General features: G+C 39.1%; 1 protein-coding gene across 9 annotated transcripts in view; it reads left to right on the top strand.

Moving 5' to 3' along the window:
• fam13b (family with sequence similarity 13 member B) overlaps positions 1–26,713 on the top strand; it is a 36,929-nt gene extending 10,216 nt beyond the window's left edge. For 3 of the 9 annotated variants that reach the window (XM_046849043.1, XM_046849041.1, XM_046849042.1), the window contains 21 exons: positions 1,683–1,860; positions 2,010–2,151; positions 7,330–7,445; positions 10,314–10,415; positions 13,853–13,894; positions 15,628–15,732; positions 15,829–15,940; positions 16,625–16,734; positions 16,866–16,920; positions 17,030–17,144; positions 17,658–17,723; positions 19,032–19,242; positions 19,335–19,473; positions 20,821–20,902; positions 21,184–21,327; positions 22,012–22,238; positions 22,565–22,648; positions 23,362–23,457; positions 23,724–24,016; positions 24,975–25,076; positions 25,343–26,713. In XM_046849043.1, the coding sequence (XP_046704999.1) occupies positions 1,683–1,860; positions 2,010–2,151; positions 7,330–7,445; positions 10,314–10,415; positions 13,853–13,894; positions 15,628–15,732; positions 15,829–15,940; positions 16,625–16,734; positions 16,866–16,920; positions 17,030–17,144; positions 17,658–17,723; positions 19,032–19,242; positions 19,335–19,473; positions 20,821–20,902; positions 21,184–21,327; positions 22,012–22,238; positions 22,565–22,648; positions 23,362–23,457; positions 23,724–24,016; positions 24,975–25,076; positions 25,343–25,466 (2,645 nt within the window). In that variant the 3' untranslated portion in view covers positions 25,467–26,713. The remainder of the gene's footprint in view (positions 1–1,682; positions 1,861–2,009; positions 2,152–7,329; positions 7,446–10,313; positions 10,416–13,852; positions 13,895–15,627; positions 15,733–15,828; positions 15,941–16,624; positions 16,735–16,865; positions 16,921–17,029; positions 17,145–17,657; positions 17,724–19,031; positions 19,243–19,334; positions 19,474–20,820; positions 20,903–21,183; positions 21,328–22,011; positions 22,239–22,564; positions 22,649–23,361; positions 23,458–23,723; positions 24,017–24,974; positions 25,077–25,342) is intronic. The other 6 variants (XM_046849045.1, XM_046849044.1, XM_046849049.1 and 3 more) reach the window with 6 other exon arrangements.
• Positions 26,714–27,748: the final 1,035 nt, after the last annotated feature.

Below are 27,748 nucleotides of genomic sequence, written 5' to 3' on the forward strand. Positions count from 1 at the left end.
CATCATATTAATATATGTTTGGTTTCTTTATTTTAAAAAAGCACAGCGTTTTGTTGTTATGAGTGTATACAAATAAAATTAGACCTTTTATGGATTCGAATGGTGAATTGCTCTTATCTGCACTGAAGGTTTTAATTTTGCCTCTTTTATATTTATTTATAGTTTTAATAAAAAAAAAAGGTCAAACAGAAATGCGCACTGCATTAATCGCGCATTGATAAAATTAGTGCATTTGCATTAGCGTGATATTTTTGACAGCCCTAATTAATATATAATACAAAAAATGAATTTCAAATGTTGTTATCCAATAAATGTATCCAGGCTGAATATCAATCCACTATATAGATCACATACAGAGAAAATATGATGATGATGATCATGTGATCAGGAATGTCTCTGTTTACATCACTGACTCCCTCTGTCTCATCCACGTAAGCCCCATACTTCTTGTTGCCTTCTGCCCTGCTCATTATCTTCGTAAATTATTCTACGTCTGTGGTGTATGAGAGCCAGGAAATGATACACCAGTGGTAGATTGAAAAGTCGCGCAATGGCAGGAAACAGGTTGATGTGCTGAAAACGGCGCTCAATGAGAAGAAAAAATATTGACATTTCACCATATAGATTAAAACCGAAGTCTGGTTTGAAAATGTAAGAAGTAGAAAGTACAGATATTTGTGTCAAAAAGTAATGAGTGAAAGTAAAAAGTTGTCTGAAACATAAATAGTGAAGTAAAGTACTGATACCAGACAAATCTACTTAAGTACTGTAACAAAATATATGTACTTGGTTACTTTCCACTTCTGCTGCCTAGGACTAAGAAAGCATGATGTTTGCCGGTGTGATTTTGGGCTAGAATGTTCAGTGAACAAGCATTGCATATTCCACTTCTGCTCAATTGTTTCTCTCAACGGATAATTCAAAACAGATCGGTTTTGTGGCAAGCATCTGAAAATTGTTTGGCGGCCGAGGCATATTAACATGGACTGAAGGGATGACTGTGTGACTATTGATAACAGGAAGTGGGTGGGAAACTATTTTTAAAAACTTATTTTTAAGTTTATGAATTAACTTTTAAAAAATTTCCTGTTGGGAATAGACCTTCTTTACAGAATAGCTGAATTTTTTACATTGATGAATCAATCGGGTGGTGTTTATATGTTTAGTGTGGGTTGTATTGTTTAAATAATGGCATTATATATGGTCATAATGAGATTTTATTTATTACACAGCACATAAAGGGGCAATATAAAAGTCTGGTTTTTAACTGAAAATTATGTGGCCTTTATACGGTTGACCAACTTTATATTTGATTATAGCTTTAAAATAAAAACACTAGCAAAAAAGGAGGGTAAATTAATCAAGTGATGTCATGAGATTTTTAGTCTAAACATGGCTGGGACCTCCCAAACCTTAACCTTCTACACAATCATGTGGCCTTCATTCCAAATGTAAAAAGTCAACTTTATCTATGAACATTCTCGCCTTCTATCTGTATATGTGTTTGTTTGCCATATCTTTTTGTGGTGCCAGTCTTGCATGCAGAAGCAACACCCTTTTCCTTCATACGCTCACGTCTGCAGTCTTGTTTATCTCATTCACCTTTGACATCTCATATCTGTTTGATTTGGCATATTTTCACCCTGAGTGAACAAACTGTGTTTTCCCTTATTTTTTTTTAGAAGACAGCGGCGAAAACGAGTTGGTGGGAAACATGAAATATGTCTTGCAGCAGCTCCCCCAGGTGAACTACAGCTTGCTGCGCTTTCTCTGCCGCTTCCTCGCTAACGTGGCTTCTCTTCAGGTGGAGAGCTGGAGCATCGGCGCCCTCGCTGCCGTCTTTGGTCCCGACATCTTTCAGTAAGACACTGCATGGGTCCTAATAGTCCAATAAAAATGAGTTCTTACCTTCAATAATTAGTCTGGGTTGTTTTTGAGTCTTTGTATTTTGCTTGTTCTAATTTCCGTGTTTACTGTTTTCCCGAATGCTTCTTCTCTCTGCTCTGCAGCTTAGATACAGATGTGGAGGAGCTGAGGGAGCAGGAGTCAGTCAGCCGCATTCTGGCTGAGCTGCTTGAGAACTGGGAGGACTTTTTTGACACCGAGGATGATCTTTCCACTAGTAATGACTACAGCTCCATTAACGAACAGGTACAAATGCATAGCTACTGTATCAACAAATTAACTTTAAATGACAGTTTAATCTTCATATCGGTATTCACACCAATTTTTTGTAGTGACAATGTTATTAAATGATCGTTACAATATTCTTACTGTTTGACTGATTACTAATATATGATTACTAATATAGCTACAGGTATAAATCCAGTTTAGACATTCATACACATATACCACAATATCATGTAATGTTAATTTCCTAGAAATAAAAGAATGAGCAGCTACATCACTGTGAGAATAATAATATAATTTTAAAGACTGCAGGTATACAAAACTTTAATTGGGAATTTTTTTTTTTTTCATATATTCAAATGTATGTAAAACTATATATGCCCTGCTGTATCCAGGCTTTAAGGAGTAATAACTCCAGAGACTCGCTCTTCTTGCATTATTTTAATCGCAGACCAAGAGATACAAGAGATTTATAACAGAGTAGACATGTAAAAGTGATGACTTTATTCAAAAACAATAATGCCAACCAAATAGGGCTTAAGAGTTTATTAGATTCAAGAGAATCGCTGAGGCTGAAAAGCAGTTATGGGCTGATTGCTGGTGTTTGTTTAAATGGTTTATGAAAGTTTTTGTTCAGTCCACACTTGGGTACAATAGCACAATGTTAGAATGTAAACTTCACTTATTTCTTATTTATGAAGTAAACCATAGATGTCTGAAATATCTAAATCCTGCAGTCATCACATTCTTTCACATGTCCAATGGAACTTTTTTTAGTCTGCCAATTACCTTCTCATACATTGAGACCTAAACATGCAAACATGGCTTGTTTTCATAAAGAACCTTGATTTGAGTGACTTGACTTATGCCATGCCCATGCAAACTGCTTGTGACGTTCTGGGAACCTGGTCGAGGCAAAAAGGAAATCAGTTTACAGGCTTACTGCTCTGCGTGTGAAGAGCACAAATGCCTGAGTGAGTCAGTGAACTGGGATTCCTCCTCAGCAAGGCCATGAACACCATTCTATCAGAACTTGACCTAACCCTGTGAAAATGTCACATGGAAATAGAGAAGACATGTAGACAGTGTGGGTTGAGCTTTGTGGCTTGATGCCAGAGCTGCGTCAGTTTTCAAATGAAAACTAAAATAGATATGAATCTGCCGGCTCTGTCGCTTCCTGTTTGGGGAAACCAATTGCCTGGATACTACATTTATTATGAAAATTCGGTTCACAAAAGCTTTTAAGAGCAGCACGATTCAAGTCCTTGCCATTACTGCATGCATGCTTAAATGGCCTTCGTTTGAAAGAATAGAATTGATTCCTGCACTTCCTGTGGTTTTGAAAAGAGGTGTGATAGTGGAGAAAACTGTCTCACCAGTTTAGCCCCTAGCTCCTTTATTGAGATAACAAAACAGTTGAATACTTGTGTAAAATAAATGTATTTTGGGGCTTTAGGGTTGGTCTGAGTTAAGATTGTTGTGCAAATAAGACTGTGAGCAGGTGATTGGCTCTATTGCTGTTTTGGATGTTGCCTTGCATGTTTTTGATGTTTTAAAAGGACTGAATAGTCACTCTATTTAAAAAAAAACAAACAAAAAAAAAACTTCAGAAGGTTCTTCTTATAATAATGGAGGAATATCTTTGTTGTGTCTTGTCTTCTTTGAGGCTCTAATCTCATGTCTGGACTTGGATGGATGTATTGAGTGTTTCTAAGGATAAGTATCCAGTATTCCTACTCAGTGTTTTTCTCATCCAAGTGCTCTTTCAAGCTGAAAGAACTGCCAAAGGCCAAGTCCTTTTGTTCCCCCCCATTCCTAATACTTCCCACTTGTCTAGTGTGGGCAAACCAACTGTGCCAGCACACAGAGCGCTCATTTGTCAGCGCAGCTAAAACTTTCCACCTATGTGCACAGACAGCAGAGTGTGCTTATCTATTCCTTAGTGTGAGCACGCACACGTTTCTTGTGTGTCTTTTTGCACGTGCACACTTAATAGCCTCTAATTAATCATCACAACCAGTAATTAGATTCTCTGCACTTTTTAATGCATCTGTTGCAAAATCGGAACGGTCTGCATATCAACACCGCCTACTGGGGTAAAGCAAAAATGTGATCTCTGCATACTTCAGCTGCTTGCACGTGAACCTCACCCGGTTACAGGGATGGATAAACCAATCCTAAACTTATTTATTATTTTTGCCTTTGGTTTAGAGATCACACACATTAGTGACTCGGTCATTATATGTAATTAAAATGACCACTTGAACATAAATTCTCATTATTAAATACTTTTAAGTTTGGGGCATAATTTGTATAGCCGCAGTCGCTGATTGCATTTCAGTGATTTTAATAAATTATATATATAATAATTGTATGTGCTTTTTGAACTACAACAATCAAAACCTTTAATGCCTTATCATCCACTACCCCCATTCTGATAGCAAAGACTGCAGTGTGCTTACTGTTGCCAGGCAGCAAGGCACAAAGCATAGAGAATGTTGACCCTATGAGATCTGCAGCAATGAGAATGAAACTTATCTAATGATTAACAAAAGTGATTTGGCTGAAGTTACTCAAGCGGCTGTGATTAGACGTGTGTAATGCTATTTGTGTTGATTAAGGCTTTGTTCTCAAGCTCTTTTCTTACTACGGTTGTTTTACCTTGTGTCCTTCTTTGATATTTTTTCACCTTTAATTAAACCAGCCTTTTAGTTGCCTGAAAATAGAAGGTCTAAAGGTGTTTCATTTATGTGCTATAATAGTTTTTGATGGTTGCCACATGGTTATAACAGTATTAGAAGACTTGTATTGTCTGACTGTTGTAGTACTGTGGTTTTCTTTAACAAAATGTTCCCGAATGCTTTTCTTCAGCATTTTGGCAGAAGCATCGTTCTTCCCTCAGGGCTGCTGGACCATACAGGCACTGACACTTTTCTAAATATCACCGCAGAGTGTTTATCTTGGCTAAAACTTCCATGGAAGTGACATTTGGTATTGTCTTAGTGGGTCTTTAATTTTTATTCTGATAAAGAACAAACAGACGATTGTTTTTTATGCTAAATGATGTTTTTGGGGGGGGGCTTAATTTCACCCCATTTCTGAAAGCTGAGCTCATAAGTCTGTGACAATATGAGTAAATTTCCCCGAAACTTTAAATAGGAACTTCATTTTGGGAATTTAAGAAATATTCCAAGTTGGAAAATTACCTGGAATTTATGGTAATTAATTAGACATTTATATAAACAGTATCATATTAATTGTTAGTATAATTTTGTTGCACAGTATCTTTCACACAGCGCAAGTAAGTTTTACACTTAAATCTAATTTAACATTCTGTGAATATTTTGTACACAATAATTTGTGTGCAGGACTTAAGAAATGATTATCCTGCAAGATTTTATTTTGAAACCTCATTTATGTTCTCTGTGATAGGATAGCCTGCAATTTTTTTCCCAGTTTATTCCCATATATTCCTGTTAATTCTCATGGAAATTCTCAGGAATTGTTTCCTGGAACTGTTTCAAAGTTATCCTGTTTTGTTGCTGGGGGATTCTGAATGGCATGGATGTTAGCTGTATAGCGTATAGAGCTGTATAGGATAGATACAATGGTAGCTGGTTGTCCAGTGTCCACATATCATGGGAGGGAGATAAGATGTGTGTTATTAGTATAATAGTGATATATAAGGATATGACTGTACAAATCAAGAGGGAAAAGTGTTGGGGATTGTGGGACTCCAATAAAGAGTCTTTCCATGAAGCCAGTTGACCCATGATCCTGATCCTGATGTTCCTCCAGGGAGAAACAATCCACATGATGATACACCACTGACTTCAAGTCTAGTAAAGGTGGATAGGAGATTATTGTAATCAGCTAAGAAAGCCAGTTAAAGAATCAAGAAGTGTTAGTCAATGATAGCATGGCTGGTATAAGGTCAAGGTTCTCAGTAACACTTTCTCTAGTTTCTTCCATGCCACACTTACACTTCACGTACCTTACTGATCTGTTCTATACTCTGTATATTGTGGTCTTATTGAATCTGCATTGTCTTAAATAGTCCGTCTATATGCAAAATGTATTGTGTTGATATTTGTCTGTACTTTTGAGAGTCACTGACTGCCTATTTTGCCCTGACTTACTATTTAGATCCAGCGTCTTCCAGTCTTGCACCACATACATCTAAGTTCGCTATAGGGAAGACTGATAATCATTTACGATGAAAAGGAGTAAGTCAGACAGTTTGCACAGGCCTGCTTCTTTCTTACCATACATGGTATTTAATAAAAGCCTGTGAACAGCACAGTGGCAGCCCTTGTAACATCTATTTGCATTTGTAGCCTGTGCATTTGCATTTACGCCATAACCATGTTGACGTGTGTTAGAGGGTGTAAATGATCTAATTGTGACACTGCAGGAGCATTTACATTTGCTAAACGACGGTGCACCATGGGCAGACAAGAATGCACCAATTTTCATGTTGAGCTAAATCGAAACGAGAGTGACGTGAGGAATCTCTAGGACATGGAGTCTTCACATAGACAATAGACACTGCAAGTGCTAAACGTTATCACCACTACACTGATGGAATAATGGCTCTAAGCCTATAGAGATGTGTGAAGATCCGGAGCTCGCAACACAGCCGTTACTCCCGCCGCATATGACTCATATCTGCATACACGATGAGTAGCAACCGCAAGCAGCCAATCGGACACTGCCGGTGTGGTTGCCATGGCAATATGGCAGTAACACTGCAGCAGATGTAGAGGACGTTCGGGATTCAAAGCAGTGCTGCAGGCGATTGTGTAGGCCACAAGGCTTTAGGTTAAATGTACAAAAAGGCTTTTTACATTACTATCATGGCTGCTTTTTGTATTAGTTTCTCATTGTTTTCAGCTTGAAGGCTTTATCAGTAATACTGTGCTTTTAAATGTTGTGTAACTCTGTATATCATGTCCAAACAAAGGCCTAGTGTTACCTTGAGAGTAACTCTAATCTCAGATAGTTTATCAGTTGAATGAAGGAGATCAAAATGTACTGCAAGCAAAAAGACGCATGATAAACATGTTCTACAACGAAGGTCGAAAAATTTAGAGACTTTGTCTCACATGATCAACGCAGAAGAACAAAAAAAACTGACATTGCTATGAGATGTCCTCTATAGCACATGAAATGTCTGAAATGTTTCACTTCAAACTTTAGATCACTGAGCTCCTGGAGGACGAGAAGATAGAAGCGTGTGAGGAGCTCCTGCAGGATGGCGAGGACGGTCCTTCTTCCCTTTCCGCCAAACATTCAAACGTCACCCCTTCTTCTAGGTAGGAGCATCTCATTATTAGCCTTTTAAAAAACCTACATTTTGGGGGTTTTTTTCTATCTATTTGAGCATGGCTTTAAAAAATGTACTTTTTTATTTCTTAATGATTACTCGAAAATGTTCATGAACCTGACTTGATGAAGCAATCATCGTAACATAACCCGAACGCATCCTTGGTGAAATGGGAGAAATGATTGGAATGAATGTCTCATTCTATTCATATCACTCTGTCCTAAATCTCAATCTAGACCAGACAGCATGAATGTAGCTAATCCAGATAAACAGCAAGGTGCAAGGCTGTTGTCATATTTAGTGCTTTAAAAAAAAGAAATAAATAAAAATAAATAAAAAAACCAAGGCTGACTGAATTTTTTCTGCTGCTATGAACAAAAGCATCTTGCACAATAATGTAATATATCAAATCACAGGTTGAGGTGAGAGAAAGTGTTGGGTGGGCAGGAGTAGGGAAATTGGATATTATTGGATAAAAAGCTGAGTAGTCTCTGTTACAGACATTTATTATTTTTTTTATTCTTTTTTCCCCTCTCTCTATTTTAGTACAAAAATGCAATTTTAGCCACAATTTTGCCACTAAAATCAGAAAGCAAATCAGGTCTGAAAAACTTATCATTTGCTCACTGGCTTATAAGCTTCTTTTCTGAATTTCCAATCAATAGATGGCATTCTTAGCATCACAAGTGGCTTAGCACATAACATCGGTACAGATACATACAACCAGTTGCTGTGTTATATCTAATACAGTGCAGAGTTTCTCCTAAAGATAAAATAATAATTTTGAAATGAAACAGTGTAAGCAGGTGTCATATTTGATATAAGTGTGGCTACGCTGTGTGAACAAAACTCTCTTTGAAATGAATATTCACTTACTGGATGGCAACATGGTGCACACTTTAGTTGTCTGCAGTAAAAATGCATAGAGAAAAAAAATCATTCTACCAGACATTAAAAAATATATAAACACAGCAACAAACAAAACTGTGCAGGACACTGTTATAAGTTTAGAAAATATTGATTGACACGCGGTTGTAAACAAAATTTCCAAATACTTTTAATAACTGAACATTTTTAAGTGCATTAAAGCTCAATCTGAACAAATATACTTGTATGACTGATTAAATCCACCCCCCCTTTGAAAGTCCACAAAAATTTAAGGGATTGGCATTTGTTAACATACACAAGTGAGAGGAGAAAAGTTTTATCAAAATGTCTTTATATTTTAATCTTTGCTTAAATATTAATTTATAATTAGGATGGCTTGGATTTTTAAGATAACTGATTTTGTCCATTATTTACCCCATGGACTTTCATTACAACCCATTTTCACAGAAAATCATTACTAATTAAACATTTTAGTGCCAGCACCATGGTTTACATTATCATCTCTAGCCAACAGGTCACGTCATATTGCAGGCATGTGTATTGTGTATAGTTCATATTTGTCAATTCGTTTAGTTATTCTGAAGATGATTAGTCAGAGCTCATTTGGCTTGCATAAAAAAAACAAGTCCTCTGATTTGTTACTTGCATTACTAAAGGTCTTTAGAAAAACTCATGAAGCAGCCAATACAACTTTGTTACCGTCATGCTTTGGGAAATAAATAGCAGGGCAGTCCCGAGTTGTTTGTGTTGTAGTCCAGCAGATCTTCCATTTTAACTCTGACAGGCCGACACACTTCAAAAAGCTAAATTTAAACCCCGACATATATCCCTTTCGCCAGCTGTGGAAAGTATTTTTCATTTGCCCCTGAAATAAACAGAGCGATATACTCTGGTGTTCTTGAGCTTTGTTGCCAGTGTTCAGGCACTGAGTGTGTGAACAGCTTGTAGTCAGGGGGAGGTGGAGAAGTCATCCTCACCTCACCCTCTAACAACACTACAGCTCCTCTAGTTTTCGACCTTGATCTTTACAGAGGAGAATTCGAGATAACAGAAAGGATTCATTGGCGCTGTTCTTTCAGCTTTTATGTGTAGAGATTCGTCTCTACACTGGAGGACAGAAAGACCTATTATAAATACATCTCATCAACTAGCATGTCAGTCTAACCTGACTGAACCTAGCTTTTGCCATGAACCTAGACATAGAAGCTGGCATGGCATTTAAAAAATTAATAAAATAAAAACACAAAAAAGTTTCACCTGACTTCCTTCCTACTCCCCTCTTCACAGCCCTGGTGCATCGCCGTGTAACCACATGATCATGTCTTAATGAATCAAATGCAAATGACTCATCATTTATGTCTCTGACCTTGGCATAAGCATTAAGAAGATAAGTACTTACATTTCTGCTCATTGGTGTGTAATTTGGATGGTCAGGCTTCATGACACAATCAAATCATAAGCACTATATAAGAAAAGTCTGTGGTCACCTGATCACCCACGCTGTTCAGCACATATGGGTGTGGATGTTAAATGTACAAAAATATAGTATTTGTGTGGTGGTCTGTGAATTCCCTTCACGTGGGGAAATGTTCTGCATTACATAATATAGTTGTGAAAGCTACAGGCCCAGAAGTAAAACAATGTTTTTTCCCCCACTGTGGCTACAAGAGACATGACATTTTGACAGTGGTGTCTGAATACAAATTAAATTGATCTGGCTTTATATCATTTGTGCTACATCCATGTAACTGTCCCTCCGCTTAAAAGTGTGACATCTGATGTGGCTTTGCAGCTTGCTGACATCTCAAAGCTTTTGTTAAGCTAGATCTTAACCCAACATGGTCTTTAAGATTTACATGTAATTTCAGTGAAAAACATTAATTGAAATAGGTCAAATATACTGCAATAACACAAAACCGTGTGTTTTATTAATCAAAACCTGGTCTTTTATCCTTTTCGTCTTTTTAAGAGAAAAGTTCGAGTCACTTCAACAACCTTCTGCGTGCACAGCGACGTCTTGGTTTGTGCGAGTGACAGAATTCTTCCGCAGACGTTGTGGAAATCTAAAAAGGTTTTCCCAGACCACTAAAAATCATCATTTTGACATAACAGCTTATGCTTTTAGAGAGTGAATGATTTTATTTAAAAACTACATCCATATCTGTTTATTTTATCTTTCTACATGTTGTAATTGTTTGTTTTGTATTTTTTTGTTTTTTTTTTTTGTTTTTACAATTATACAAAATCCTATTCTCAGAACAAGCTTAGGTTTAGAAAAATCTGAATAAGGAAGTAAATGTCTGGTGGGAAAGGAATGAACTGTCTTGTCAGTGTGTGGGTACATCTGCATGAGTTTGCCTCAGAGGATCAGGTGTTGAATCATTCTCTCTACACAAGCACAATCCAGTAAGAGAGTAAAGATGAGTGAACCAGGATGCCAAGGAGAACCGTAGCCAATGAGCAAGTTATAGAAAAAGGATTATGACAGGTGCCGGACTGTCTGTGTGTCTGTCTGAGATCTGCAGTGTTGGGGTGGTTGTGTGTCTGACTTTATACACCGAGCTGATAGGACAGTGTTGGGATAAGTCCCTCCTCTGCAGGTTTTTAATTGGTTCAGAGGGCTGCTGTTTACAGTGCATCACACAGCCCTGTATTTGAGCGAGGGGCCAGCTTGTTTACTGCAGCACTTTCCAGCAGAGTGGCGAGGCCGTGCACACACACTCACACACACAGCGCAGACCATAGGCCGCATGATGAACGTCGGCAGCCTGTGCTTGCTCTTTGACCTGCTCATACAGACTTTAGCTCCTCAAAGCGCCCAGTCCGGATAACAACGTGACAGTAACTGGAAACGCAGGGAAAACGGCTCACTCACGCAACCCCGGCTGCCGAAAATGGCTTGTGAAGTCCTCCTGCACAGGTGATGGAGAGAGAAAGAGAGAGAGAGGGGGGCTCTCTAGGGACATACTTTCTTTTATAATGGGGCTGAATTACTTTGGAAAGGTTGTGGAAATTGAAGGTGTGCTGCTAATTCAGAGCTCTGTTCATTGTAGTACGATTTTTAGTACTTTTATCCCTTTGGATCTCTAGGCCAGGTCTTACTGATGTTTTTTCTCTGGACAGGGTTTCATATGACATTTGGATCATATTAAATGCTAGTTACCAAGTAGTCTAGCTTCACAGCAAATGCCATTCTAGACCCTATTTTTGACAGTGTTGTTTTTTGTGTGTATCTCGGGAGTTCATGGTCTTTTTTTATTTATTTATTTTTTAGTTGAAATATTATAGCGAATTCTGTCAAAACTGTAAAGTTGCTGAATCATGACCAGCTCCTGTGTTTGACAGCTTTCTGCTTTACACACAGTATGTGTGTGAGAGCTGTTGGCAGGCTATAATGCTAAGTCAGAGGAAGTGTGATGGTGTTGTTGATCCGCTTTTACTTCTAATTATACAGCACATTTCTCCTTCCGTACATGGCTAAAACAACATGCAAATAGATTACCGTAAGTAACATCAGATCATTTTATCCTTGAGGATTCCAAACAGATGTATGCTCATCAGAGATTTTGTTTAGGCCAATCCTTATGAGCTTTGCTTTTACTCTTAAGTCATTTCTTGTAAACTTCTTGTTTGATTTGTTTGAATACATTTGTTATTTGCTTTATCCAGGGTGAAAACAGAAGAGGAAGCACACTGAGTGCTTACTCTTTGTCTCATCTGTCACATGTACAGAATAACAATAATTCTCGAGCTGTTGAGTAGTTGAGTGTTTGAATTATATTTGTCAATACTCGTGTTTTAGGAAGTCAGGGTCACAGTATTCCAGATACTTCATTTATTTTTTTTTTTTATACATTTTGTTACATGATCTTTAGTTTAGTTTCTTTTATTTAGAATTTTTCCCCTTTCTATACGCTGAAGTAGAACATGCACTTTTACTTTCAAGGCACATTCTCTGGTCTGTGGTTAGGAATCTGAGCACAGCACAGCTCTGTAAAATGTTTGCCCAGCAGCAGGGTTCAGCGTAGATGCTGCCAGTGATTCAGACTGCGCCATAGCCCCTGAATAGCTAACCGACATGGAATGTACATTTACGTTCTGTACATACAGAGCGTGTACATGTTTATTTGTGTCTCCGTTGCTCGTTACACCGAACCACAATGTCATGACTGGTTCTTCAAGCACCTGTTGTGTCAGTGTCACGCTTTCCTCTGCTCAGGTCATTAATCTGGCATTCAACAAAAGCTGGCACTCGGTATGTCATGTAAGCAGCATTCCCTCCATGCCAAAGATTGTTTATAGGACTGAGCAGACTGCTGAATAACCCCCACCCCCACACTTCCTGTCAGACACTGTCTTCTTGATCTGTTCAGTGTAAACCCGTCACTTCCAAGCAAGGACAAAATTTACTGCATACCCTGCCCCTGGTGGCATTGGAAGGACAGGGTGTTCAGGCCGTTGTCGATGCGTCTGGTGCAGCGTGTCAGGGTTATGGTTGACGAATATTGTAAGATTGTGATCAATAAAAATCATAGCAAATACATGTATTTAGTGTGTTTATTGATATAGTGTATGGGTAGGCTATAACACAAGACCCAGACCCAAGGCATTTTTTACAAATGTTTAAAGTATTTATTGAATATTTATTTGCAATATTTATTTGCAATGGTTACTGTGAAATATTTTGCATGAATGCAAACTTTTATTAAAACCTGACTATTGATGGAGTGACCTAGTCCCCTGGTGGTCTAGTGGTTAGGATGCGGCGCTCTCACCGCTGCGGCCCGGGTTCGATCCCCGGTCAGGGAACCAACCCCAGCCACTCTTTGTGCCGGTCCCAAGCCCTAATAATTGAAGAGGGTTGCGTTAGGAAGGGCATCCAGCGTAAAAACATGTGCCAAATCAAACATGCGGATGATCCGCTGTGGCGACCCCTAATGGGAGAAGCCGAAAGAAAGTTTTTGTTTTTTATTGATGGAGTGACCACCGATGGACCTAATGGAGCAATAGATACACATCTACCTTAATTGATTATTAGACTTTGCTTAATCATAATTCACTACAATTCAAAGTCAAATATATTTTTACTTAACTACATTTTACAAAATCAGTCATTCTTTTTTTATGTTTGAGTGGATAAAAACGGAACTGGTCAAGCTCTCAGCCAGCCACCAAACAGGGAAGAGTGCGCTTTGTTTTGTTTGCCGCTCGATGATATTTACTCACTGTAGCACCAACATACAGTTTAGCATCAGTTCAACAGCAAGCAGAACATTTGAAGTAGTTGAAAAGAAGGTTTTTGTGCTCATGATAATTTCAATAGATATCAGTGTTTGACTAAATATAATTCTGTTAATAGATCAGTGTGCTGAGAGTAACATTAGAGTCTTTTCACATAAATTGAGTTGATTAAACAAAGAGACTGGTGACAAAAATTGTGACAAAAGTTGTAATGTGTTACAATTAGGTCAGAGGTCCTAATGTTACCTTTCCATTTTTCTGTTCCAGCTTGCATATCACTTCTATCAGCATTCTTCCAAGAACTGCAGGGTAAGTGCTCATACTTCCACTTCCGCTACTCATGCGAATCTGCTTGTTCATATAATTCCATATTAACATGAAGCAAAAAGCATTCGATAAGCGTTGCACTTTTTTAACCACAGGTTTTATTTACGTAATAGCGTAAACCTGACTGTACTGTCATAGTGATGTCATAATCATTCCTGCAAAGTAGATGGGAAGCAAGATGAAGCTGAACAAATCTGATTATAGGCTCAGGATTACAAACAGACTTCAAAAAATTTGAAAGAGAACAGAGAATCTGTCAGATCAGTGATGGAAAACAGGAGCCCCACACTTCCAAATTATGACCATTGTTTAGTGATTATGCCTGGTGTTTTATTGTCTCACAGTAGTCTTGCTTACCATTAACAGGTTCAAGTCAGAACACAGCAAGTCAGAACAATGTGTCCATTTCAGTAGTATTAGGTCTGCGAGGTGAAAAATAGTTAAGGAGTACAACCTCGCAGATGCTTTTTTATTTTTTTTTGTCGGTCGAGATGTTTTTTTTTTGTAAGCTAACTTAGTAGTGTGTGTGACTTGCAACAGAGAATAGTTTAAAGATCTGGCATTAACAGGAAATGTCCCTGGATTGCACTAAACTGTGCTGTTAATTTATTGGCTATTGCTCGGTGATATAGCCTTATTATATACTCTTATTAAATTTGATGCATATCATCCTTAACGCATATTTCAGGATGCATTAGCCAGAGCCCAGGTCTTAGTGCTTGCTAAGCACTAAGTGTGTACAGTGAGTAAGGATTGATTGTGTGTGGTGTTTGGAAGAGGGACCCAGCAGCTGCACGTGGACCAGTTGTACAGACGGGAATCATAAGCATTCAACATCCCGTTCCAAACTTAGTGCCACAGCTGTGCCAGCTAAAGCCCTACATGGCAACATGGCTTTCAGATACTTAACCAAAAAGCTTTTGTACCCAAAGTGTACCGAGCCCAAAATACCCTCAATATAGACCTCAGTGGGTTGAGGTGCTTAAGATGGTCGGTTATTTTTCAGGACTTACACGGAGAGAATCATCCCGAAACTTAAATATGAGTCACATGAGATCAGACTGCTCAGAAACTGAATGTACATGCCTACATTTAAAGCTATGCTTCTTAGGGTTATGGTAAATTTCTAGTCTCTGTGTCACTAGACGAACTGTGTTTTAATTGTCATCATATTCTGCTAGTCTATTAAAAGACACATTTTCTGTTTTCACAAAAGGTCAGGAGGGTTAAATATGTGCATGCTATTACTTATTGTGGTTTCTGATTTATATCTGTGCTTTAGACTATACAAATATGATATACGTCCTTGGGAATTTATTGTGGTACGATATGAGTGAAACACTGTGTTATATCCAAAATATAATCAAGTAGATTGTGTGCTGTCATTACTCTTTTTCACAATAAAGAGTAAAAATAGTTTCATAACTTTTTTCAGAATAAAGGGTGCTAGAGTTTTCTTTGTTTACTAGTTGAAAAATGTACCTTAGATTTTTAATTCATTAAAGAATGAAACCTCAATTCATATTCAGATTTTGTTGTTGTGGGCTTTTGGCTAAACAGAAGTTTTTATTTTTATTTTTTTCAAGTTGTTAAAGTCTTATAGAATATAATCAACACCTTCTGACCAACCAGATTCTTGCATTAAATAATGCTGTGATATAAATTTTAATAATAAATGTTTTACATGAATAAAATGTTTTTTTGTGTCTCTGTAGTATCCTCCGGAGATCCATCCAGCAATTTCTGGACCTACAAAGCTCCATAGACCAAGATCTCAGCAGCTATGAAAGCCAAGAGTCATCCTGCCAAGCTGGCCTGGGGTAAATGCATACATCATGTGCAATTATAACACACTCTAGCAAACACGTTTTTTTCTTGAGTGTATCTGGGTTCTGATGTGTGTTTGGCCCCCACAGGGACCATACAAGTGAGAAGACTGTAGGTGCAGAGTCTCGTGGAAGAGAAGAGAGGGCTGATGCTGGATCGACCTCTGGTGCAGATCCCGACCAACATGCAGAAGATGAAGAGGTTTGTCAGCATTATTTTGTGCGTGTGTGAGATTTTGTGTCTTTTCTTTGCTCTTTTGTCAAGCCAAAGGCCTTTCTTACAGCAACACAATAGTTGAGAACCTGGGTCTGTGTTATAACAGCTCTAGATATTACTCTGTGTACTCAGTACTGTGGCCTCGATCTCACCAGTACAAAATGTCCTCCTAGTTTTTAAGAAGTTTGATTTCTTTCTGTACACAACAAAGTTGTTGATTCACATGCTGACCTCCAGTACGGAGAACATGAGCCATTTTGTCGAATAAACAAAGTGTGTACTGTTCCCACCAGGGCCCAGTCAGCACTACAGCTTCTTTCTGTGTTTCTTCTTCCTTTATTCACATCAAAACACTGGCCTTCCTCTAGCTACACACACACACACACACACACACACACACACACACACACACACAGAAATGCCATTAAGCTTTTTTTCTTATCACTAGTTGTCTTTATGAGGTTTCCTTTCTTTTGCTCAGTTTTGCACTCTAGTTTTGTGTTTAAAGTACTTAAACACTTTGCTTCAACTTCTGTTTGTGTACACCCACATAAAGTCAAGCAAAAGTTTCAATCCTGTTCCTGCTTTAGCTACTAAAGTCTTCACATTAATGTTTTTTTTTTTTCATGTTCATACATAAAACAGAATCACATTTCCTTTTCCCTCCAGGCATTTCAAGGTTCCCCACTTAGTGGCCTTGTGCCAGAGCAGAATCTCAAAATGGACCTTGACAACGAGGCTCTCGTAGATGCCGAGAACAATATTAACACAACTCCAAGGTTAGTTTCAAAGTGTTAAATATATTATGCTCGGGCTTTTTACTTTTACTAGAAAATATTTAATGCTGGCATATTATTAATAAATGCCTACAAAATATATGTTTCCAACCATGTTTTCTTTCCTCCCACAGGATACAAATGTACCTTGAATGCGAGCTCATGGAAGAGACTGATGTTGCCACCTCTGTAAGTAAAGTGAGAGAGCTTAAACTACCAATAGTGCTGATGCTTGGCCCAGAAGCTAACCTGATGCAACACATTAACACATTTGAATTTTTTTTTTTTTTTTTTTTAGGATTCTGCTGCAGATGTGTGTGATCTGAATGCCAACACAGAAAGCAGAGAGCAGCCCAACCTGAATTCTCATCAAGTTCAAGCCTACTCTGTCCTCCATGACCGAGAACAAGAAGGTAAGTTTATTTTTGTTGCTTCGTTTAGTCCATTTAACCACATACGGTCTATTATTACTGACGCACCACCCGCTAAACTCTGGAGCGCTCTTGACAGGTAAACACTGAAGATGCTGCAGAAGGAAAAAATGGAGGAAGGGGGAGGACACAGCGAGGGGTGGGGGGAGCAAGGGGAAAATTCATATGGAAGCCCATTTCTGCCACATAAAACAGTTTGCCTTTAGACACCTTATTATTAACTACCCTTCAAAAGTAGCCCTTTTTTTTACTGTATTAGTCGGGCTCAGGGATAGAGTACTTCTACTGAAAATTTTCAAAGCCATAATCTGATTATTTTACCTCAGCCATTGTTCCATTTCATTGTATGATCCAGTGGTGATGGATGGCAAGACGTAATGCTCACTACCATCTTCTTTGCTATCTGTTTCTTTCTTTCTCACTCTCTCTCTCTCTCTCTCTCTCTCTCTCTCTCTCTCTACTCTGCCTTTCACCCATGCCTCTGCCTATGTTCAGCCTCATGCCCCTACAATTTCCCCTGCATAGACTTCACATGTATGCACTTGCAGACTGAAGGGCATGGTAAGTATCAGCTTGATGGTTTTTGTGTGTCACTTTATAACAGCATCTCTTCTAACTCCCCTTTTGAGAACGTGACCCCGCTCTCCTCTGCTGTCCCCACACCCAATTAGTATGCTATCTCCCGCTGGTCCTGTTCTAGCCTTCGCAAACACAAGGTTCAAACTAATGAATCATTTGACTCAAACTTGGAAAATGTTGTGTGGACTGGCTAATTTTCCATAGCAGTGGGCCGTGCTTCAGTACATTCTCTTTATTCATAAATGCTAGGGGCCTTATTGGCTCAAGGAGATGGAATCTCACTCAAGACCCTGCAGGCCAATTTGACCGTGTTAACATGCTTCGCTGCATCCTATGTGCTACCCAGCAGTAGTGAAGCCCCGTACTGCAACTGGTTAAGTTGCACTGAGCTGCCTCAAAATTGTCCTTCGGCTGACTTCAGTTTTTGTGCTTTTTAAAGGCATTTTCATATTTGTTCATTTTTTATTTTGTTCGAGATCCAAGTGTGAAAGTTATTTTTGTACTTGGGCATTGTTCAACCAACACTTAAAACTTGGGTAATTAACTTGTGTGTATTGTGCACTGTGTGAAGGTAATCCACCGTGGAGGGCAAGTATTGAATAACTCGATGAGTCATGTTATTTCAGTTTGTTGCCATACTTTCGTGCTTTTAAATCCAACAAAGTGACAGAAGATGTAATAGATTTATTGCGTTTTCTTTCAACTGAAAATGCTGCATCTGCATATATGGAGAATGTACCCACCCAAGTTTATTCATAAAAATCAGTTACTTTTGTAAATAAACTAACAGACTTAGCTTTACCAAAAACTTTACAAAAGCTAAACTAATGAGCAAAAATAAACGGACAATAATAACAATAATAAGTATGTTGCAATAGGTGACAGTGTAGTACCCCTCTCTATTGTTGCAAAGGTTTCATGCACCTCAGGATGCAGCAAATACACAATTCAAACAAATGTCTTTCAAAGTGTGAAAATTTGTATTATAAGCCCCTCCTGCCCCAAACTGTGTCTTTCAATGTCTTTGGGTATCCAGTGCACAGTGCAATCAGTGAGTCATCAGTTTTCCAGCTGATTCCCCCTGGTCCTTAGCGTGCTGCACTGTCCCTATGCTTTACTAAATGCTTCATTATGGCCCTGCTGCACATCCCCAAACCCTCACGTGACCCAGGGTTTGGGGGGTGTTAATTTTAAATGCTATACTATATCCTCTGTATTGTTTTTAAGCGTGCTGTTTCATTTTAGGTGACCGTGTGTGTATGTGTGTGTGTGTGTGTGTGTGTGTTTTAGATCCCATTCCAGTGTTCATGTCATGGCAGGAGGAGAGTGAATCTGGAGAAGCACAGTTGTCTCCACTGGCAGGACGCATGTTGCCACTGCCTCTAGGGGAAGATGCACAGCCCTTACTGGCACGTCACTTCCTGGATTTCGGTCACAGTCAGCGCTTCCTGCAGCAGGATTCCGATGCCACGTCTTCAAATAAAGCACTGTCCTGTGGAAGGTAAAATAACTTTGGATGACAATCATTGTTTTTACACAAGTGTAGATTTGTTGCAAATGTGGCTTATCTGTCTCTTTGTCCGTTCTTTCTAGGTCCCGCCGGGCCTCCTTCAGCTCCAAGGAAAGTACAAAGGGGGACAGTGTCTGTCAGCAGCTCACCAAGAAACTCCAGAACATCAAGAAAAAAATTAAGCAGTTTGAAGAACAGTTTGAAAAAGACAAGAACTACACGGTTGGCACTGCTATCTTAAATTCTATATAATCTTAATGGTTTATTTAACTATATAAGCGTACGTGTTTGCGATTACCATGGTTGGATAATTGTGACCCAGTAAAAGAAAGAATTTACTAGTAAAAGAATGAAACATGCCGTAATTTCCGGACTATTAAGCACACCCATATATAAGCCGCACCCACTGAATTTTACAAATATTTTTATTTTGAACATAAATAAGCCGCACCTGTCTATAAGCCTGTCTACACTGAAACTAATGTACTTTATACAGGCTTTAACGAAAGACACGTTACACACGGTGTAACAGGTGAAATATGTTGCGCTTCCTTTAGGAGCATAGCGGTATTTTGGGAAAAGACCGGCACAGCATTTTCTGGGTATTACTGCGTGTGTGCAAGAGCGAGGAATATGTCCTTATTATTTTCTGATGCTCATTTCTAAGTTTCTTTGACTAACCCGTAACGCTGTTGCCAAAAAAAATAAAGAAGCACGAGTTTTGGAAAGCTGTCTGTGCTTATATGATTTCTGTTGCAACTGGAGTTAGCGAGCTGTCCCATGACTCAGACTCAACGCGTTACACCGGCTTGTATCTAAACAGTAGCCTACCAAGAAAATCATTGTTCACTGTCTTCCTCCTTCCTTTCACAACTATATCTCTCGGGAGTTTTTCTTTTGGCATCGTCGTGCGTTTAAAAAAAAAAAAAAAAAACGTTTTTTCTCCCAATGCCGTGCAGCTCAGAACATAGGTGAAGTGCTTTTTTTTTTTTCTTTTCCGTTCGGAAATTTCATTGGTCTAATGTTATGGGGTTCAGTTTTTTGGCTTGAAGTTTGTGAAACCGGGAAAAACCCAGGAAAAATTCATAAATAAGCCGCTTCTTTGTTTAAGCCACGGGGTTCAAAACGTCGGAAAAAAGTAGCGGCTTATAGTCCGAAAAATACAGTATGTTCATTTGAAACCTACAGTGGAAAACTAAGATGTAAAACTCTGTCCGACTTTAAAAATGCAATCGTAATACGCAGGTTGATATTTGGATTACTTGTGTGTATTTGGTCAGAAGGCACTGAGACACTTTTGATAAAGCAGCCATACTTTTAACTAATAAACCTTTAAACCTCTTTTTTTTTTTTTTTTTTAAAGGCAGGTTGATTGATATAGTTCTAGATAAACAATTTACAGTGCAATTAAAAATGTCTTTCACACAAATGTTAACTACCTCAGCAGTGAGCTTTTTTTTTCTCCTTATTTTTTTGTATCATGGGAAGGTAAAAAAATAAACTACAGATGGAGTACATATTTCTTTGTAAGCTCAGGGATCACTAAAAACTTTTGTCTTTCATTTTCAGCCATCTCATGCTGACAAGGCAGCTAATCCCAAAGTCCTGAAGTGGATGACCGACCTCACCAGGATCCGTAAACAGCTTAAAGGTAAGTCCTAATTGAGTGAGCAGCGGGGGTGCCTGGGTCTTGAGTTGGTCCTCTGTGATTAACAGTAGTTTAGTAATGGACAGTGTGACTCTCAATACAGAGGGGTCTCCCCATCACTGCTCCATGTCACACGGTACCCTCACCCACTCTCACATGTTGGTCGATTCTGATTGGCCGCCACCCTTTTCATTCTCCATTACCATGTGACGCCCCCTCAGAGGTGCATTGCCGAATAAGTTTTTCTCTCTCTTTAATTAAACTTCCCTGGATGGCCTGATCAGCAGGACGACAGCACCTCTTACCCAAAGCTTCCTTGAGGCACCAGGCAGTGCTTCACTTTCACAGACGCCACTCGTCCGCTCTGAACACACCTTATTTTACACAGTCACGCCCCCTCACTGTCTCTAGACAGACACCCCACTTCTGTAAGTACTTTCAAACAGCAGTAAGTAGACAAAAGAGCTATTTGTGGTCCTCTCTCCTGTCCTCTTTCCTTGGTTTTTTGTCTGACTGCGGCCTTTTCCCCAAGGGTGGACTCTCAGCCATATGTCAGGTTTTTAGTCCAGTGTGTTTTTGTTGTTATTTTTTAATGGGGGTTATTGTCTCTTCACCTCAGTGATATTCTATAAGCAGCTTGTTTCTCTGTGCTGATCCTCTAGTTTATGGTGGATAAAATTTTACCTCATTATGTGGACATTCTAAAAGGTTAAATAGCAAAAAAAAAAAAAAACACAGTCTTTCCTTTTTACACAGATAGTTTCTTTCTCCCCAGGTAGTTTATCATCCAAGACATGTTTTAGTATTTGGCTTTGCTTCTTTTTTTGTTGTGTTGGAGCTATAATGTAGTTTATTAAAGTGTGTAAAATCTATCTTTACTCAAAATCTCCTTTAATACATGTGTGAATCCTGGACAAATATTCATACAGGATGCGGTTATAAATGTATATTTGTAAATAAATATTCCCAGTAAAGTTTCAGCCTTTTCGCCTATTAAATTCAATGCAAGCAAAAGAAGCAAACGTTTAACATCAAAAAGTCTGAGCTGATCTTAAGTGGACTTTCTATTTCAGCTCTTTCTATATCTTTTTTGTGTGTGTGTGTTTGCCCAGATGCCAAACACAAGGCAGAGAGTGAACTGACCCCACAGACGCGCCCACGCAGCAACACACTGCCTAAGAGCTTTGGCTCTACATTAGAACACTCAAGTTCTAGAGGCCTTGCTGAGAGAGATGGTGAGGGACGGGGATGCCGGCCCACCCATGAAGAGACGCTGCAGCTCATTGAGCAACATCTACGAACCAAGCGAGAGGAGGACGGCTGGCCCGAGGACATCAGAGTCAGTACAGCTCTTGGGATTCTGCTTATATGTTTTGTTTCCCTCAGTCCTCTAACACTTTTAACTGCATTTTTACCAGTAAGGTTAAGAGCTCATAAATTCTAAAAGGTTAGTTTAGCATATATTTTACAACTGCTAATGTTCCTCTGCTAGATACAGACAGCAGCAGCCTTTTTCTCTCTTGTATTTCTTATACTGCAGTGACTAACACTTGATATTGTTTAGAAAATATTTTGTACAAAACAGATATAAAACATTAAGAAATCTGGCATCTCTATCGACGCATGCAGGGTAGAAAGCTAAAACAAATTTGTTGCTTTAAACAGAAAATGACCAAGGAGCAGCTCGCCTGTGAGAAGACAGTGCTGCAAAAGAACTTATTGTATTACGAGGGACTGCATGGTCGTCCTGTAAGTCTCAGCTCTATCACACTTATTCTCTTATATACAGGGTTATGTGCAATTCCCTGAACAGGAAATCTCGAATGTCTTCTCCATAAATGTTTAGTACATGTGTGTATAACATAGAGGGGTACTAGAGCCTGTATAGTACGGACGTTTTAAGAGGCAATGGTTTATATGATTTTTTTGTCTGTCTTGTTTTCTCACGATCACGACTTAATTTTCCTGTGTATTTGGCATAAGAGCATGTTGTAGTGGCAGCATCCTCACAGCATCACAAGAAATGACCATTTGTGGCAGTGGGCGTGTTGACAAGATCACGAGAAAATTAATTTGTGACATCGAGCAAACAACTTTTGTTATGGAGAGAAAATGAAGTCGTAAGATCGAGAAAGAAATTATCCAAAAAAATGTATCATAGTGCATGGCCTCTTAGGACTTCCATTATATAGTGCTTTGTATAATCAATAGAATAATGTTTGTCGTTCAGCAACAGAACGCTTTCGGTGACTTAAATGTGAGCACATTTTGATATAAATATTTGTAATATTTAATTAAGACATTTTTATTGCTATTCAAGATATTTGCATATGTACATTTCCGTTAGTATTTAAGCAGTAGGTGCTCTCCAGACTACTGCTGATGTGTGTGTGTGTATACAGTATGTGTGTATGTGTGTGTATATATATGTATTTATATTTATTTATATTTTTTCCCCCTAGGTCACGCGTGAAGAACGATTGATTGTAAAACCACTGTATGACCGATACCGGCTGGTGAAACAGATGCTAACCCGTGCCAGCATCACTCCCATTATTGTAAGGTTTACTTCTTTATTTCTAATCCTAAAACACATGTATTGTTTGACATGTGTGTATGTACATTAGAGTTGTTTGAATGAGTGAGGAGGTAAAAGTGATGAAATTCTGGTCTGTACCAGTCAATATAGTCAATTTATGTGATTTAACACTTATACGACATCTAATTATTATATGAACGCTATTATCTACCCTTCATTCGTTCCCTATCCTTCCATATATTTTTCCCAATCACATCTGCCTTTTCTTTTTTTTCTTTCCTTTAGGCCTCGCCCTCAAGCAAGAGACGCAATCAGACCCTGCAGCCCATCATCGAGGGCGAGACTGCACATTTCTGTGATGAGATCAAAGAGGAAGAGGAGGAAGAGGTGGAAGAGGATGAGCAGGAAAGTGGAGAGATGGAGAGTGAGGAGTCAGCGGTCATTATCGCATTGGACCCTGCAGCCCAGCCCACCAACCTGCAGCCTGTGCCTGACAACATTCTGAGGCCTAAGATGGGAGAAAGCTCGGGCAAGTTGAACCTTGACCTGCGTCTGTCCAGCTCTAACGCCTCCTCCATGTAAGTGTAATCACCTGCACTCTGTTCAACAACAGCACAGTCACTTCTGTATGCATGTAGCTCAAGCTGTCATTCTTACGCCTCTCACACACATCATGAGAACCTATTTACAGCGTCTTTAGAGTCACTGACCTCAAAACCTCAAACTATATAAGGCAGCAATCTTTTTAGAGAAGAATGAGCAGCATGTTGAGCTCTTCTGCCCATGCTTTCGGTGTTTAAAAAAAAAAAAAGAAAGAAAGAAAAAAAAAAAAGCACACACACCACATTCAGTGCTTCTTATTTACTATTAAAAGTACTACATACACAAGACTCCCGACAGACATAAAGATCCCGGACACCTGACTGTAATGTGCATTCTGAATATACTGTTCCACATTTGGTCTGTTGTTAAAATAACCTCCAATCTTTTTGGAAAGATGATTCGCTTGTGGAGATTTCTTCTCATGTTAAGGGCGTGTATGTAGATATTTATGTAAAAACAAGATTTTGAATTAACAAACTGGAAGTCAGGAACACAGACAATCAGAGTGAAAACAGTGAAATGTACCTGTGCTGTTATACTAAATATGAAGTGGTATGGAAATGTTTGGAGACTGGCACTGTTTACAAGAAAGTACTTTATTTATGTACGCTTACAAACAGTCACCTGCAAAATAGTCCCCTTGCACAGCAATATCCACTTCTGGAATATGTCCTGGAAGTCGTGTTCTGCGATTTGTACCAGAGGTTTCTACGTTTTCGACGATTGCACTTGTTGAAGGTCTTCCTGATGTTTCATCGTCTTCCAGTGATGTCTTCCAGTGATGTTCTTCCGCTTTTGCAGTGCCACTCAAAACACCTCACGCACCTCTGGTTCCATGATGAATTGTTTGTGTTAAAACATTTTGGGTCCTCTTACAAACAGCTGCTAGTCTAATCAAATTAGAGCTAAACCGAGCACTCCTGCATCCCACAGGCCTGAGCTCCTGGAGCAGCTGTGGAAAGCCAGAGCAGAGAAGAAGAAGCTGAGGAGGACCATTCGTGACTTTGAGGAGGAGTTCTACAAGCAGAATGGAAGGTAAGATGCTCTTCTGTCATGTACCGAACTAAATTACGGCTCTAGTTTCTCACACTTACAGATTTGTAGAGAAACACGGAAAATACAATCTGCTGTGAGGTCTGAGCTCCAGTGCAGGCCGACATCAGGAGTAGATTATTAAGAGACTGAGGGATCTGATCTTAATGTTGCTTTGAGAAAATGTTTTGCTGCACACTTTTTACATTTAACAGCTAGGAAACGAGCATGTGGCCGCTTCACTGACCAAGTCGCTGCTCTTTCACTAGGAACGTACAGAAGGAGGACCGCGTGCCCATGCTGGACGAGTACAAGGAGTACAAACGCATCAAAGCCAAACTGCGCCTGCTCGAGGTCCTCATCAGCAAGCAGGACTCTTCCAAGTCCATCTAAAGTCCAGCATGCAGCATCAACATCCATGTCTATATTCCATCACCTAGCAAGTGAACGCTCTCAAAGAATCAACAGAAGGATGTTCTCTCTGTCCCGAACGTTTTTGGTTTTGTTTCGTTTTGCCTGCGTGGTTTTGTTTGATCATAGTCAGGAGCCCTCAGCATGAAGAGGGACGCACTCTGCGTTGGAACTGATTCATCAGAAGTGTGTGTGGACAACAAGAACAGAACTTCCAACCACATCCACAGTCAGCGTCTTTCTCAGACTTGCGCCATTTATTCACGCAACATCTCCGAAATCCCGGGGACGTGATACACTAATATTGTTTTTTCCGGACAGAATTCTGTGCAAGAATCATACTCTGTGTATCCACAAGATGTGTGTGTTACAGTAGGTTTCATCTAAGCGAAGTTACTGATATACTCTAAATGTTACTGTGTTTTTTTCGTAGCTAATCTCTAACAAGAGAAACGGAACTTGGTGCTCTTTTTTTTTTTTTTTTTTTTGTTTGTTTGTTTTAACAAACATGACTTCTTCTCAGTGACGGAGCAGATCAGACTGATCAGAGAATTTAACAATGAACTGAAGATTGATACTGTGTAGTTGTTCCTTCTCGGGTTTTTTTTGGCTCCGTGTTTGTGTACTATGGAACTAGATGTATATTTATTTCTAACGTTTCTTCACTCTTCCTCTTGGATTCACGTACAAATAATGGATCACAGACTCGACGAGGCAAAAATATCTAAAGCCGACGTTAAAAAGATTAGTTCCTCACTCATAGGGTCGTTCCGTGCTCACTCGCGTCTCACACTCGGGACGTTATCGTTCAACCCGAGGTTAGTTAATGAGCCTGGCCGGCGGAAGGTCACGCCACGAAGCAGTGGTGTGTGTCCTTTGGAGCAGTGCAGCGTTACTGAAATCCTGATTGGTCGAGTACAGTTGGAACCGATCACCAGCTCAACACTGGCATCATTCTGTCTTGCAGAATATGTCAAGCTGTACATGCTACGGAAAAAAGACTGTAGCGTGTCGTCATGGACACGTGTGTAATTTCCTGCGTTATCGTGGACTCGTTGAAAAGAGATGTTCCTCCTGGAGAACACTGTAGCTCAGTGCAGTAACCACTGCTGCACTGAAACCATGACAATTATCATAGATCACACATTTATAAACGTCTAACTTGTATTTTCTTCTCATGCTTGATCAAGCAGCACGAAAAGTAAAAAAAGAAAAAAAAAGGAACTGTTGTTGGATTCAACTGTGGGCATTAAGTGCAGGAACAGTGAGCACTTGGAACGTCGAGCCTGTGAATGTGTGTGTGTGTGCGTGTGTGCGTGCAGTCGTAGGAAGTGAACTTGCTTCAGAGAAGCTCTAAATGCGAAACAGCTCGGTGGATGCACTCGGCTTTGTTTTGAGTTGCTCCTCGTTGGTGAAAGTAGGTTAATAAAAAAACAAAAAGGTTTTTTTCTGAAGGGTGTAGGAGCTGGTGAATGTTATTTGCACAGCATTCTGAGAATGCAGCCCACTGTTTGTTCAAACTTGCTTGTACAAACTTGCTTATATATTGAAGCACTAATTGTATCTGAAGGTTGTTCCTTTTTTAATGCATGTTAAACCCCTCTGTCTCTTTGCAGTGATTTACATGCTGATTCTCTCTTTTTTTTTTTTGCATTATTTTGTACTCATTTTTTAACCTTCACTTTCATCGATCCATCTTTACCGTGTAGAACTCTGTATTAACTAAACGTCTGCTTGTTTTGTAAAAAGAATATATATATATATATATATATATATATATATATATATATATATATATATATATATATATATATATATATATATATATATACACACTCACACGTGTCAGTAGAAAGTTTGCATGGCAACTGTTTGTATTTCTATTTTTGTGCCATGAAAAAGAAGCAATAACGAGGCATTGAGGTCTTTGTGGAACGAGAGGACGACGTCTGCATCCAGTGTGTGCATTTCCAATAAATGGCTTGTGAGACATCATGCCTAAAAAAGGAGATACTTGCTTTTTCTTCTTTTTTATGTGCCTGGAAGAAATTCTGTGAGTTCCATAGAAAAATCAACCTGAACCGAATAAATAAGTCAAGTCAATTTTATTTCTATAGCGCTTTTCACAACAGACATCGTCTCAAAGCAGCTTTACAGATTTTAAGAGTTAAGGTGAATGGTGTGCATTTATCCCTGATGAACAGCCATGGCAACTGTGCAAGGAAAAACTCCACTTAGATGTCATGGGGAAGAAACCTTGAGAG

The sequence above is a fragment of the Silurus meridionalis genome, chromosome 5 (genome assembly GCF_014805685.1).
Source record: "Silurus meridionalis isolate SWU-2019-XX chromosome 5, ASM1480568v1, whole genome shotgun sequence".
Lineage (NCBI taxonomy): Eukaryota > Metazoa > Chordata > Actinopteri > Siluriformes > Siluridae > Silurus > Silurus meridionalis.